The sequence below is a fragment of the Callorhinchus milii genome, unplaced genomic scaffold (assembly GCF_018977255.1).
Source record: "Callorhinchus milii isolate IMCB2004 unplaced genomic scaffold, IMCB_Cmil_1.0 Scaffold5, whole genome shotgun sequence".
In the NCBI taxonomy this organism is placed as follows: domain Eukaryota; kingdom Metazoa; phylum Chordata; class Chondrichthyes; order Chimaeriformes; family Callorhinchidae; genus Callorhinchus; species Callorhinchus milii.
The window spans coordinates 53698068-53712973 of NW_024704746.1; the positions used below are offsets into that span (position 1 = coordinate 53698068).

The 14906-nt window shown below is 49.4% G+C and overlaps 1 protein-coding gene across 1 annotated transcript in view; it reads right to left on the minus strand.

Moving 5' to 3' along the window:
• sult4a1 (sulfotransferase family 4A, member 1) overlaps positions 1-14906 on the minus strand; it is a 30218-nt gene that overhangs the window by 12653 nt on the left and 2659 nt on the right. Inside the window, exons 4-6 of the mRNA XM_042335291.1 lie at positions 11308-11434; positions 5578-5672; positions 3465-3603 (exon numbers count right to left, since the gene is read on the minus strand). Coding sequence (XP_042191225.1) covers positions 3465-3603; positions 5578-5672; positions 11308-11434 — 361 coding nt within the window. The remainder of the gene's footprint in view (positions 1-3464; positions 3604-5577; positions 5673-11307; positions 11435-14906) is intronic.

Sequence of the window (14906 nt, forward strand, 5' to 3'; positions counted from 1 at the left end):
CCTCACATCCTCCAATATCGTATCCCTCGGGCCTTCCACCCATAGAGATCCTTAAGCAGCCGTCCAGCTGCTCCATGATGGCCTCTCCTCCACCTTCAACTCTCTCATTCCCCTGAAATCCAGGACCATCTCCAAACCCACCCGATCCCCTTGGTACAACAACCATCTCCACTCCCTTAAAACCCCAAACTGGCTACTCAAGCACCGATGGCAGAAAACTGGCCTGACAGTCCAGCACGAACTGTGGCTTGAGCATTTCCACAGCTACCGCTGTTCTTTGATGCGTGTGAAAACGGCCTTCTACTCCAACATCATCTTGGAGGTAAAAAACCATTCGAAAGTCCTTTTTCCCCACCATCCACTACCTGCTTCATGCGCCCCCTCAGGCCTCCTCAATCTTCACATCAAAGGTCATGGACTTCTTTTCAACCAAAATAAATAATATCCGCCAGGCAGCCTCATCCTGCTGCCTCTTGTCACCCACCACCACCCCCTTCAAAGCCCCTCACCCTCCCCATTATCAGCTCCTACCACGACCCCCATTCTACATTCCTTCCTCCCCATCTCTCCTTCCTCCCTCTCATCCACCATCACCTCAATGAAACGCACCACCTGCTGCCTTGACCCCCTCCCCAGCAAATTGCTGGTCACACAGCTCCCCCTCCTATGCCCACTACTGGCTGACATCATCAACCAGTCCCTCTCCTCCGGATCAGTCCCTGCCACCCTCAAAACTGCTGTCATCACCCACTCAAGAAACCTTCCCTAGATCCCTCAAACCGCAGACACTACTGTCCTATTTCAAACCTGCCCCTCCTTGCAAAAGTCCTAGAATGTGTTGTTGCCAACCAACTTCGCGCACACCTCTCCTCCCACTCCCTCTTCGAACCCCTCCAGTCTGGTTTCCGTCCTGCCTACGGTACAGAGACTGCATTTGTGAAAGTCTCAAACGACATCCTCTCTATTTGTGACCAGGGCTCCCTCTGCCTCCTTGTCCTCCTGGACCTCTCCGCCACGTTCGACACAATCGATCATCCATCCTCCTCCACTGCCTCTCCTCCGTCATCCACCTCAGTGGGACCGCGCTCACCTGGTTCGAGTCCTACCTCATGCACCGCCAGCAGTACATCTCCACAAATGGCTTTTCCGCCCACTCTCACCTGGTTGCCTGCGGGGTACCCCAAGGATCCATCCTTGGCCTCCACCTCTTTCTAATCTATATGCTCCCTCTTGGGGATGTCATCCGCAGACATGGGGTACACTTCCACATGTATGCAGATGACAGCCAACTCTATTTTTTCACCTCACTTTGCGACCACCCCCACCCCCCCACCCCAGTCCCCTGATGTTCTGTCAGCCTGCCTGTCAGACATCAGGAGCTGGATGGGTGCGAATTTCCTTCAGCTAAATGTTGACAAGACGGAAGCCGTACTCTTTGGCTCTCGTCAATGTCTTAAATCGCACGGGTCTCACCTCCTCCACCTAATATCTAGAAGATGTGAAAAGCACTATATCAAATCCAGTGCCTTGGGACGTCCTCCCCACGTGAAAAACTCTCCGAATCCGTACGCAACCTAGGCATCAGGTTCGACCCCCAATTATACTTCCTCTCCCACATCCGGTCCCTCACCAACACCGCTTTCTTCCACTTCCGACGCATCGTCTTCAAATCCCTCCACTCCTCTGCACCACCCTACCTCCCTGACCTCCTCTCTCCTCACAACAGTACCCGTTGTCTGGCCTTCTCCTTGACCCCCGAATCTTCCGCTCCAGCATCGGCAGCCGTGTCTTCAGCCACTATGCCCTGAGGCACTGGCACTCCCTTCCTCACTCCCTTCGCCTCGTCTCCTCTTTTCCTATTTTCCTATTTTCAGGTCTCGACTAAAGATCTTTCTTTTCGACCACACCTTTGGTCAACTTCTTCCCCTCCACCTAACTCGGCCCAGATTGCCCTCATCCAGAATTTATCCAGAATGCTCTCTACCTAGAGTTTACTCAGACTGCTCGCTACCCCAGACTGCCCTCTACCCAGAGTTTATCCAGAATGCTCCCTACCCAGACTGCTCTCTACTTATGTTTATCCAGACTGCTCTTTACCCGTGTTTACCCAGACTGCTCTCTGCACAGAGTTTACCACAGACTGCTCTCTACCACGAGTTTTCCCACACTCGTCTCTACCATGAGTTTAACCCACACTGCTCTCTACCACGAGTTTACCCACACTCCTCTCTACCATGAGTTTAATCCACACTGCTCTCTACCACGAGTTTACCCATACTGCTCTCTACCACGAGTTTACCCACACTGCTCTCTACGCCAGAGTCGTCTCCATGCTGGTTTGACCCAAGACTGCTCTCTACCGAGTTTATCCCAGACAGCTCTCCAACCAAGTTTACCCCAGACTGCTCTCCACCCAAGTTTACCCCAGGCGGCTGTCTACCCGAATTTACCCCAAACTGCTTTCTAACCGAGTTTACCCGGACTGCTCTCTACCCGAATTTACCTAGATTGCTCTCTACCCGAGACTATCCAGACTGCTTTCTAACCGAGTTTACCCAGATCGCTTTTTACCCGCGTTTACCCCGACTGCTCTCTACCCAAAGTTTACCCAGACTACTCTCTACCCCAGACTGCCCTCTACCCAGAGTTTACCCCGACTGCTCTCTACCCAGACTTTACCTCGACTGCTCTCTACCCAGAGTTTACCTCGACTGCTCTCTACCCAGAGTTTACCTCGACTGCCCTCTACCCAGAGTTTACCTCGACTGCCCTCTACCCAGAGTTTACCCCGACTGCTCTCTACCCAGAGTTTACCTCGACTGCTCTCTACCCAGAATTTACCTCGACTGCTCTCTACATGTGTTTACCCCAGACTGCTCTCTACCCAGAGTTTACCCCGACTGCTCTCTACCCAGAGTTTACCCCGACTGCTCTCTACCCAGAGTTTACCTCGACTGCCCTCTACCCAGAGTTTACCCCGACTGCTCTCTACCCAGAGTTTACCTCGACTGCTCTCTACCCAGAATTTACCTCGACTGCTCTCTACCCAGAGTTTACCTCGACTGCTCTCTACATGTGTTTACCTCGACTGCTCTCTACCACGAGTTTACCCACACTGCTCTCTACCATGAGTTTACCCAGACTGCTCTCTACCTGTGTTTACCCCAGACTGCTCTCTACCCAGAATTTACCCAGACTGCTCTCTACCCAGAATTTACCCAGACTGCTCTCTACCCGAGTTTACCCAGACTGCTCTCTTCCCAGAGTTTATCTCGACTGCTCTCTAGCCAGAGTTTACCTCAGACTGCTCTCTACGCAGAGTTTACCTCAAACTGATCTCTATCCAGCATTTACCCCAAACTGCTGTCTATCCAGAGTTTACTTAGACTGCTCTCTACCTGAGTTTTCCCACTCTGCTCTCTACCCAGAGTTTACCCCAACACCAACGTCTCCCTTGCCCTCACCTCTCCCGATGGGCAGAGCATCCGTATTGTAGCACTGATCCACCAGCTGGTGGCAGTGCTCCACCATGGCCTCCATCTGAGCTTTGTCGAACGTCACCCCCAGGAAGTGGGCCAGCAGCTGCACCACGCCCGGCAGGTCCTGAACAAGGTGAGAAAGACCATCTTAGCCAGCATCACCTGGACCTGGAAATCAATGCTGGAGATCTCTGTTGTCCCCATTCCCAAGGCTGGAGATCTCGTCCCATTCCCATTCCTTGTGGTGGAGATCTCAACCATTCTATTCCCAGCACTGGAGTCTCGACCATAGAAACCAGAGAAAGCAAAGTTTGGTGAGCATGAGGATGTTGGGAAAGTGAAAAAACAACAAATTGCATTTAAATAGTGCCTTTCATGGCAGAAGGATATCCAAAGGCCCTGTACAGTAAAGTATTTGTAACGAAGAAGAGTGTTGGAATCAAGAGGGGTGGTGGGTAGATTGAGTGGGGGTGGGAGAATGACTAAAGTTTTTACTGCTGTTTGTGAATTCTCTGGATTGTGAAGGAAAGATTAAAAGGTCTGGAGAGTTCCTGGCGAGACGGACAGAAGCACACACATACACTAAACCCCAAGGATGGTAACATTACTGACTATTACTGATGTGCAAGTGAGCATCAAAACAGCAGGATCAAACACATGAACACAAGGCTGAGAAATTGTGCAGAAAGGAGGGCTTCAGGTTCCTGGATCATTGGGACCAGTTCTGGGGCAGGTGGGACCTGTACAAGGGGGTTGGGTTACACCTGAACAGGGCTGGGACCAATGTCCTTGCAGGGAGGTTAACTAGTGCTATGAAGAAGGGTTTAAACTAATTCTGAGGGGGGAAGGGAATCAGGATGTAAAATTCGAGAGGGCAAACAAGCTACATAGAGGACTGGGAGAGACAACTTGCAATGTAATAAGGAGTAGTCCAAAAAAAAAGGAGGGTTAAGATGGGGGAGAAATGCAGAGCAGACTCAGTCGGTCTTGGAGTGCATGTGCACAGAGTGTGACCAATAAGCTTGGTGACCTGCAGGCTCAAGTTGCCGCATGCGGTTACGATGTAAAATGCAATAATGCAGACCTGGCTCAAAAAAAGGGCAGGAATGGGAGCTGAATATTCCTGGCTACAATGTATTCAGGAGGGAGAGGGAAGGAAAAAAGGAGGGAGGTGGCAATATTGATTAAAGACATGGTTATGGCTGTGGAAAGGGACAATGTGCTGGAGGGTCCCAAAACAGAATCTATTTGGTTAGAGTTAAGGAGCAGAAAATTGTACGTTTAGAATGTATTTGTCTACAAATTGGCAAGCCAGCCAGGCGTATATCCCGAGGCATTGTGATCAGTTGATCAAGCTGGGAGCCCATAGGGTAAAACGTTTTAAGATAACCTGGACAAAGTTAACATTGGTTAGAGTTTAGGTTTAAATTAGCAAACTAATCGAGTTGGAGACTTTTCTTCACTTCTGTGTTTGTGTTGGATAATTTGCAGTTTGGATACTTTGCCAGTTGGATATCTTGCTGTTTTACTGTTCATCGGTTTGAGTCTGGTAAGGTCTCACGACATCTCACCACTTCTGACCAGGATCTATTGACTCCCCATCACCAAACAGATCGACTTCAAGTTCTTCACTCTTGTGAGTATTGGGACCACTTTTGTTTTGATCAATATAAATGACCTGGACTTGGGAGTACAATATCCAAGTTTGCAGATGATACTCAGCTAGGAAAAGTAGTGAACAGTAAAGGAAACTATTGTTTAAAATCTAAATTGTGTGCACACTAATTTGTTACTAATTTGTGGCTAAAGTAAAGTTTTCTTGTACCCTTAATATGACCACTGCCCAAGTCTCTTTCTCTCTTATTTAAACATCCTTATTGATTCCTTCTTTACAGCTTTCTACTATTATTATTATTATTTACAGCTTTCTAGGGCCAAGTGTTCCACAAGCTCACAATACTCTGTTCTGACCTCAGTTCTAACAATCCTGAATTTAAGGCTCTGCCTTTTGTAAGAATCCCTTTATCAGGGAGACGAGTCGTCCACTGTCTAACCACCTCTAGTCTCAGACTATGGCCACTGCAGTCAGCCAACATACCTTGTGCATATCCTCATACTTCAGGAAGAGAACATTGGAATCCATACGATGCTCCCAGAACTCCTGAACATGCTCAAACCATGAGCCGTATCCCACTGTGAAACAGAGAGAGCACAAACAACCCATGTCACACAGTGCTTGTCTCACACACACTAAACAACCTGTGTCACACATACCCATATTAAACCCTGTGTCACACATTGCCTAACACTCACAGGCTAAACAACACTGTCACACAGTGGCCGTCCCACAACAACAACAACTTGCATTTATATAGCGCCCTTCATGTGGGATAGCGTCCCGAAGTGCTTCACAGTGGCAGAGTCTGATAACAAGAGGGAGGAGGGACGTGATCGTAAGAACGATCAAAAAGAAAGGTCTTTAGCTGGGATTTGAAGGTGGTGAGGCAAGCGGGCAAGGCCGAGGAATTGAGGGAGAGCGTTCCAGAGTTTCAGATGTAGTGACTGAAGGTATGGCCACTGATAGTGGAGGGGATGAGGAAAAAATAGGAGGCCAGAGGCAGCGGGTAGTGGAGTGGGGAGTAAGCAGGTCAGATAGGTGGGGAGGGTATTAAGTAATTTGAAAATGAGGGAGAGGATCTTGAAATCGATTAGTTTGGTGATTGGGAGCCAATTGAGCCTGGGAAGGACTGGTATGATGGGGGTATGCAGTTTAGTGCGGGTGAGTATCTGGGCGACAGAGGTTTGAATTAAATGGATTATGTGTATGTTGAAACTGGGGAGACAAGTGAGGAGAGCATTGGAATAGTCCAGCTAGGAAGTGAAGAAGGCGTGGACAAAGGTTTCAGCTGCGTTGGTTGTGAGACACACACAATCAACAACATCTCATTACACAGTGCCTGTCTCACACACTAAACAACCCTGTGTCACACAGAACCTATCACACATACATGCTAAACCCCGCTTCACACAGTGCCAGTTCACAATCGCGATAAACGGCAGAAGGGCTTTACAAAATGAATTGATTAGAAACCTGGTGACCGTGATTACGGAGCTCAACATGTCAGCAAATCTGTCCCAGGACCTGTTCTTTTTAATATATATTAATGACCTGAACTTGGGTATAGGGAGCAAATTTTTAAAGTTCACAGATGATACAAAACTTGGAAATGTAGTAAACAGTGAGGAGGGTGGTAGCAGACTGCAGGAGTACAAAGACAGACTCGTGAAATGGATAGACACATGGCAGGTGGAATTTAATGCAGGGAAGTGTGAAGCACTGGCACAGACACGATGGGCTGAATGTCCCCCTTCTGTGCTGCATAATTCTATGACTCTGTGATAATGCATTTTGGGAGGAGGAATGAGGAAAGGCAACATAAACACATGGTACAATTTTAAAGGGGGTACAGGAGCAGAAAGACCTGGGGGTTCACATACACAAATCTTTGAAGGTGACAGGACAGTTGACAAAGTGTTAACAAAGCATATGGGATCCTTGGCTTTATAAATAAAGGCATAGAGTATAAAAGCCAGGGAGTTATGCTAAACATTTATAAATCACTGGTTAGGCCTCAGCTGGAGTATTGTGTCCAATTCTGGACACCACACTTTAGGAAGGATGTCAGGGCCTTGGAGAGGGTGCAGAGAAGATTTACAAGAATGATACTAAGGATGAGGGACTTCAATTATGTGGAGAGACAAGCAAGGCTGGGATTATCCTCCTAAGAACAGAAAAGGTTAAGGGGAGATTTAATAGAGGTTTTCAAAATTATGAGGGGTTTTGATAGAGTAAATACGGAGGAACTGTTTCCACTGGCAGGTGGTTCGGTAACCAGAGAACACAGATTTTGGATAATCAGCAAAAGAACCAGAGAGATGAGAATTTTTTTTACAAAGAGAGTTATTACAGCCTGGAATGCACTGCCTGAAAGGGTGGTGGAAGCGGATTCAGCAATAACTTTGGAAAGGAAATTAGATATTTACCTGAAAAAAAGATTGCAAGTTTATGGAGAAAGAATAGAGGACTAGTTGGTAACTCTTTCAAAGAGCCAGCACAGGAACGATGAGCCAAGTGGCCTCCTTCTGTGCTTGTAAGATTCTATCATTCTCTGATTCCCGTACCAACGTGTCAGTTTGCCTCGGAGTCAGAAGGTTGTGTCCTACTCTACAATCCGGTTTCTCCTTCCACCCACGCCTGATCACCTGTGGGGTACCCCAGGGCTCCATCCTCGCTCCCTCCTCTTCCTCATCTACATTCTCCTTCTCGGCGATGTCATCCGCAGACTTCAATATGTATGCGGAAGACACACAAATCTACTTCTCCTCCTGCTGTGACTCCAAGTCCATCGATATTCTGTCAGGTTGTCTGGCAGACATTAGGGCGTGGATGAGCACAAACTTCCTGCAACTAAATGTTGACAAGATGGAAGCCATACTCATTGGCTCCCGTCAATATCTTCTGTCCTGGGGCTCTGACCCCCTCAACCTCCCCGGCCTATCTGTCAGGCGCAACCTAGGCATCAGGTTCGACCCACAGCAATCCTTCCTATCCCTGGCCACAACCACTTTTCTAACCTCCTTACCACAAATGCAGCCGAAACACTTATCCATGCCTTTGTCACCTCCCGTCTTGAATACTCAAATGCCCTCCTCAACAACAACAAAAAAAAATTACATTTATCGAGTGCCTTTCATGTCGGGAGGACATCCCAAAGCGCTGAACAGTCAGGTGTCGGGGCCCGAGCATGGGGGAGGGGTGGTGTAGGGGTGAGGGAAGGCAGAGAGGTGAGAGGGAGACCAAAGGCATGGTCGAAGAGAAGGGTCTTGAGACCGGCCTTGAAGAAGGCAAGGGAGGAAGCGAGTTGAAGGGACCGTGGGAATGGAGTTCCAGATTGTGGGGGCAGAAAGGCTGAAAGCCGGGCCACCGATTGTAGGGCGGGTTGGACGGGAGACATGGAGCAGGCGAACGGAGGGAGCGGGCAGGTTGGTAGGGAGTCAGCAGGTAGGGGGGTGAGAGGGGACAAGGCCATGGATAGCCTTAAAGGTGAGGACAAGGATCTTGAACTCAATCCTCTGGGGTATGGGGAGCAAGTGGAGTCGGGCGAGGGTGGGAGTGATGGGGTCACAGAGCCTGGTGGGTGAGAGTACACGAGCTGCAGAGTTTTGGATGATCTGCAGCTTGTGAAGGGAAGAGTTGGGAAGGCCGATGAGGAGGGAGTTCCCGTAATCGAGTCTTGATGTGACGAATGGGTGAGGGTTTTGGCAGCATGAGGGGTGAGGGAGTGGCGGAGTCTGGCAATGTTGTGGAGGTAGTGGTAGGCAGTGCTGGTCATGGCGCGGATGTGGGGAAGAAAGGACAGTTCAGGCTCAAACAAGATACCCAGAGTCCTGACTGGCTTAGTGAGGTTGAGTGTACAGCCGTGGAGGCTGAGGCTGCCAGCACCTGAGGTGCAGAGGCGCTGGACGAGCCAATCATGAGGGCCTCCGTCTTACTGACGTTAAGTTGGAGAAAGTTGGCCTTCATCCGGGACTTATTGTCGGACAGGCAGTCGGTCAGGACGCCAGAAGTCCTGGAGTTTAGGGTGGAAGCAGAGAGGTAGAGTTGGGTGTCATCTGCATAAATGTGGAAACTTACCTCATGTCTGCAGATGATGACACCAAGGGGGAGCATGTAGAGGGTGAAGAGGAGAGGACCGAGGACAGAGCCCTGAGGAACACCGCACAAGACGGTGCGGGGGCTGGAGGAGGAGTCGATTGCCGTGACAAAGTAGAGGCGGTGTGAAAGGTAGAACCTGAACCAGTCAAGGACAGAACCTTGAAGGTTGAAGTGGGAGGAGAGGCGGTGGAGGAGGATTGAGTGGTCCACGGTGTCAAAGGCAGCGGAGAGGTCGAGGAGGCAGAGGGAGCCCTGGACACACATGGTCTCCTCAGCTCCAGGATGCACAGCATCCAGCTGACCACAAACTCCGCATACTCACCCACACTGAACCCCATACCCACTCACACTGGTTCTAGCCAAGCTCCACTGGTTCCCTATTATTGAACGGATCACTTTCAGGATCCTCACACTCCTCTTAAAATCCTCGCCAACCTTTTTACCCTCCCAACCCACTACTCACTTCTCCGCTCGACTGGCTACGGCATCCTGCTTGTCTCTTGTGCCCTCTGTTCCACCCTCGGTGGCCACAATTACACCCCTCTGCCTTGCCCTCTCCTTCCCCATCTTCAGGTCTCAGCTGAAGGCCTTGCTCTTCAACCGTGCCTACGGTCACCTTTTCCCGGCTCGGCATTGTGCTCCGCCATGATCATGCGCTCTGAGACGCTACCCTGTGTGAGCGGCGCTATTTAAATGCAAGTTGTTGTCGTGGGATCAAGCCCCATGTTGGGGGATTGAGCTCATATTGTCTGACACTCCAATGCAGTGCTGGGGGGGTGGTGGGGGGAGTTGCATTATCGGAGGTACTGTACTTTGGGTGAGACGTTAAGATCCTGTCTGCCTGTTTAGGTGGATGTTAAAGATCCCACGGCGCTATTCAATGAAGAAGGGAGTTTCTCTCTTCCGGTGTCCTGGCCGACAATCTTCCAGATAAAATGAGTCATTCACTCCATGGCTGTTTGTGGGACACTGCTGTGCGCAACTGGCTGCCATATTTCTCTCACAAAATATACAATCACTCCACTTTACAGTATATTCCGTGAAGCACTTTGAGATGTCTCAATGATGTGAAAAGTGTTATATCAAATACAAGGATTATTATTTATTATTATTATCTTCTTTGTCGTGTAATTATCTTGAGGCGACAGCTGTTGGAAGTCGTTATCTGGAATCCGAGTTCATGATCACAAGTTTGTACACCAAGTGCCTGGGATCGACCTTGATTGGTTTGCAGAGAGGTAAGCAGCGGCTGTTCAAGCTCCGCACCTCCAACTACTAATGGAAAGGACGTATTCCTGAGCTGCGGACAGGAAGATGGTGGTAATGCTCTCACGCATTTCATGTTGAGCTGTGTTGCCTACCCAGAAGCTCGTAGGGAGCTCTTGGTACATACCATCCACCTAGTGTTGGCTTAAACAAAGCTTGGTTGGATGTCAAATGACCAATTAGTGGCTATTCTGGTTTAGTTCAGCCAAGTATCCCATCAATCACCATGTTTAAGAGTCTCAAAACCAGAGTTCCATGTCTGCCACCGACACATGGAAATTTCCTGTGTCTGGAATGGAATTCACTCCCTCCCTGGAGTGAGAAACTCTGCCTGCTTAATTCGGGAGAGTATTAAGCATAGGTTAGTGAGAGCCAAGTCTTGGGGTCCCCAGAGTGTGCGTTGGGGTAACTGCTGCAGTTTAACCAGCTGAAACCACATAGCTTGCCATTGATATTGCTATCTGGCAAGCTTTCCTGCTGCTTGTCCAGCTAGGACCACCCTACCTGTTAGGGCCTTTACTTGCAGGGTTAACAGGAGCTAAGTGGGAGGATTCCCTGCCCCCTGTGACTGTTCTGCCCTTCAAAGTTCTGCTGATGAGCCAGGCTGGCTATGCTGTCATCAGAATGCTCTGGAATAGTGTGGAGACCTGCACAGAGGAAGGACTCAGTGCAAGGTGCATCACCTAAGACTGCCCCTCCCCCCACCCCCTCCCGGAGATAACTATAGCTTTTATTGTTATCACAGTGAGACCCAGCATGTTTGTTCCTCAGTCCCTGGCTCAAACACCCGAGGGATCTGACCTGATGTTTCAGATTGACACGGGAACACTAGGCTCCTTCACTCACGCTTTTCATTCATGAACCTCCGGCAGAAATCCTGGAATGTTCCTCTGTAGCTCATCGTCCGTAAGGAACGGTGGAACTGGTAGTAAGACACCACCAGGTCTTTAGGATTCCGGGCCATGTATATCACCTGGCGGAATCAGAGACAGGTCAAGTCACAAAAAGAGCTCAGGTAAACCATTGTGTGTGTGCTAGTGCTTGCTACCCCACTGGAGCTCTCTTCTTTAATCCCATTCCCCGCTCTTTGCCCATTGTGAATGTTGCTCGCTTCCCCCTGGAGATCTCTACTCTAATCCCATTCCCTGCTCTTCATGTTCCCTTTCTGTGTAGAATTTAACTTCAATCGTAATTCCAATTGTCTAATACAGTGTGTGAAACACAACCTTCAAATCTCCCCTTTTACAATCAATGATAATCCTTGGACTATAATCCTTGTTACTACCTCATCAATCAATCAATTAGCCTAGCAAAACTTCCATTACATTTCACTGAATGAGCTTTTCTGCTTCATTAAATACAATCATTCAGCCTGGCTCAGTCGTTTCAGTCTCTTGCCTCTGAGTCAGAAGGTTGTGGGTTCAGACTCCACGTCTTGACATTGAGCTCACAGTCCATGCTGATGCTCCAATATAGTGCTTGGGAAACGCTTCATTGTCAAATGAGACTTTCAACTAAGCTCCCATCTGTGCCAACCCCAACTGCGAGGAGATGCTGGACTTCCTCGAGACCAAAACTGAGGGGATCTGCCTCTGCCCTTCCAACTGCTCCCCTCTCCCATATCCCCCTCACACACCAGACCCTACCCATCCCTCCCTCCACATGTTCGAACTTGTCTCCCCATCCTCTCTCACTCCCGTTAATATCCATATAAAACCGTCCACCTGCTCCATTGACCCCATCCCTACCCCTCTCCTTACCTCCAAGCTCCACCTCCTTGCCCCTCTTCTCACAGACATCATCACCTCTCCTTGTCCACTGGCACTGTTCCCACCCCCTTAAAAACAGCTGTCATCAATTCTATTCTCATAAAAACATACCTGATCTCCAACTACTGCCCCATCTCCAACCTCCCTTTCCCTTGCAAGATCCTGTAACAAGGTCGTTGCTTCCCAGCTTTACTCCTTCCTCTCCTGCCACTCCCTCTGAAAATTCCTCCAATCGGGTTTCTGTGCTGCCCATAGCACAGAAACAGCCCTGGTCAAAGTAATAAATGATATTTTGTCCATCTGTGACCAGGCTCCCTCTGTCTCCTCATCTTCTTTGAGCTCTCTGCTGCCTTTGACACCATTGACTCTATCCTCCTCCACCGCATCTCCAGTCACCTCAACCTTCTGTCCTTGACTGGTTCAGATCCTACCTTTCACACTGTCTCCACTTTGTCTCCACAAACAACTTCTCCTCCAGTCCCCGCACCATCTTGTGCAGTGTTCCTCCGGGCTCTGTCCTTAGTCCTCTCCTCTTCAACATGTACATGTTCCCTCTTGGTGGCATCATTCGCAGATATGGAGTCAACTTCCACATGTATGCAGATGACACGCAACTCTATCTCTCTGCCTCCATAACCCTCGACTTCAAGAAAACTAACAGAATTTCTGTTGGACTTCAAGTCCTGGATGGGAGCTAACTTTCTACAGTTCAACGCCAACAAGACCGAGGTTCTCCTGATCGGCTCCCATCAGTGCCTCCACACCTCAGGCACTGGCAGAATCACCATCCATGGATGCACACTCCACCTCACTGAGCCAGTCTGGAACCTTGGCATCTTGTTTGACTCTCAACTGTCCTTTCTACCCAACATGCATGCCATGACACGCTCTGCCTTTCCCCACCTCTGAAACATCGTCTGGCTCCAACACTGCCTCACCCCTCAGGCTTCTGAAATCCTCCTCCACACATTTATCACATCTAGACTTGACTACGCCAACATCCTGCTTGTCAGTCTTCCCAACTCTTCAAGCTGCAGATCATCCAAAACTCCCGCACCAGACTCCATGACCTATCACCCCCACCCTCGACTGGCTCCACTGACTCCCCATCCCCCAGAGGATAGAGTTCAAAATCTTCATCCTCACCTTAAGGCCTCCACGGCATATCTCTGTGACTTGCTAAACCCATATCAACCTGTCCGCTCCCTACGCTCAGCAGACTCCAGCCGGCTTCATGTCCCCCGCCCCGCCTGCCCGACCATCAGGCTTTCAGCCTCTCTGCCTCCACCCTTTGGAACTCCATTCCATCATCCCTACTCCCTCCCTTGCCTTATTCAAAGCACGTCTCAAGACCCTCCTCTTCGACAGTGCCTTCAGCCACCCTCCTACCCCTACCCTTCCTTATCTTCCGCTCCCCTGATCCCAACCTCCTGCTCGGGTCCAAATCCTTGACTGTCCAGAGCCTTGGTATGTCCTCCCGATGTGAAGGGGGTTATACAAATGTAATTTGTTGTTGTTGTCTGTTCAGCTGGACTTTAAAGATCCTGCGCATGGTCTAATTGGAAAAGAGAAGGAAGTTTCTCTTTCCTGATTTCCTGGCTGACAATCCCCCAAATAAAATCGGTCACTCACTCCATGGCTGTTTGTGGGACATTATTATGCGCAAATTGGCTGCTGCGTTCACCTAAAAACAGTCATTACAGATTCTGATATAATAATAACAATCCTTGCATTTGATATTGGGGAATGATACTTCAAGGATTTACTTGTGGGCATAGTGACTGTGTGTTTTTATGGGTGAACGCAGCAGCCAATTTGCATACAGCAACATCCCGCAGGCAGCCATGAAGTGAGGGATCAATTTTATCTGGTGAATTGATGGCCAGGGCACCGGGAGAGAGAAACACCCTTCTCTTTTTCAAAGCCCGTGGGATCTTTAACATTCGCCTATACAAGGACAGACAGGACCTTGGTTTAACGTCCCATCTGAAAGACTGCACTTCTGTCAATACAGCGCTACCCCCGCAGCACTGCAGTGGAGTGTCAGCCTGGACTATATGAGTTCCAAGTCCTGACATGGAGGTTGAAGCTACAGCCTTCTGGCTCAGAAGTGAGTGACTCAGCTGAGTTGAGACAAATGTTTTGATGTAGACGCTGGATCAAATACAGAGTTTGTTCTCATTGTCACTTCACATGGTTGTCTGACCGAACAACAATAACAACAACAACTTGCAGTTATACAGCGCCCTTCACATAGAGCAGTGTCTTGATGCACTTAACTGTGGTGGAACCTGACGCCCAGCTGGAGAGAGTGGGCAGGTGACCCTAATAAATAATAATACTAATCCTATGATTTGAAAATGGGGAAGGGGCAGGCGGAGAGATTGAGGGAGAGAGTTCCAGAGTTTAGGGGAGCAGTGGCGGAAAACATGGCTGACGATGGGGGAGTGGCGGGGACAAGCAGGAGCCCAGAGCCAGCCGAGTGGAGGTGGCGTGGAGTGGGGAGAAAGCTGGCCAGAAAGGTAGGGGGTACCATGACGTGAAGGGATTTGTCATCAAGTGTGAGGATCCTGAAGTGGATCCTTTCAGTGATACGGAGGCAGTCTAGCCTGGTGAGGACTGCTGTGATGGGGGTACAGAGTTTAGAGCAAGAGTTCAGAGGCAGCAAAGTTTTGG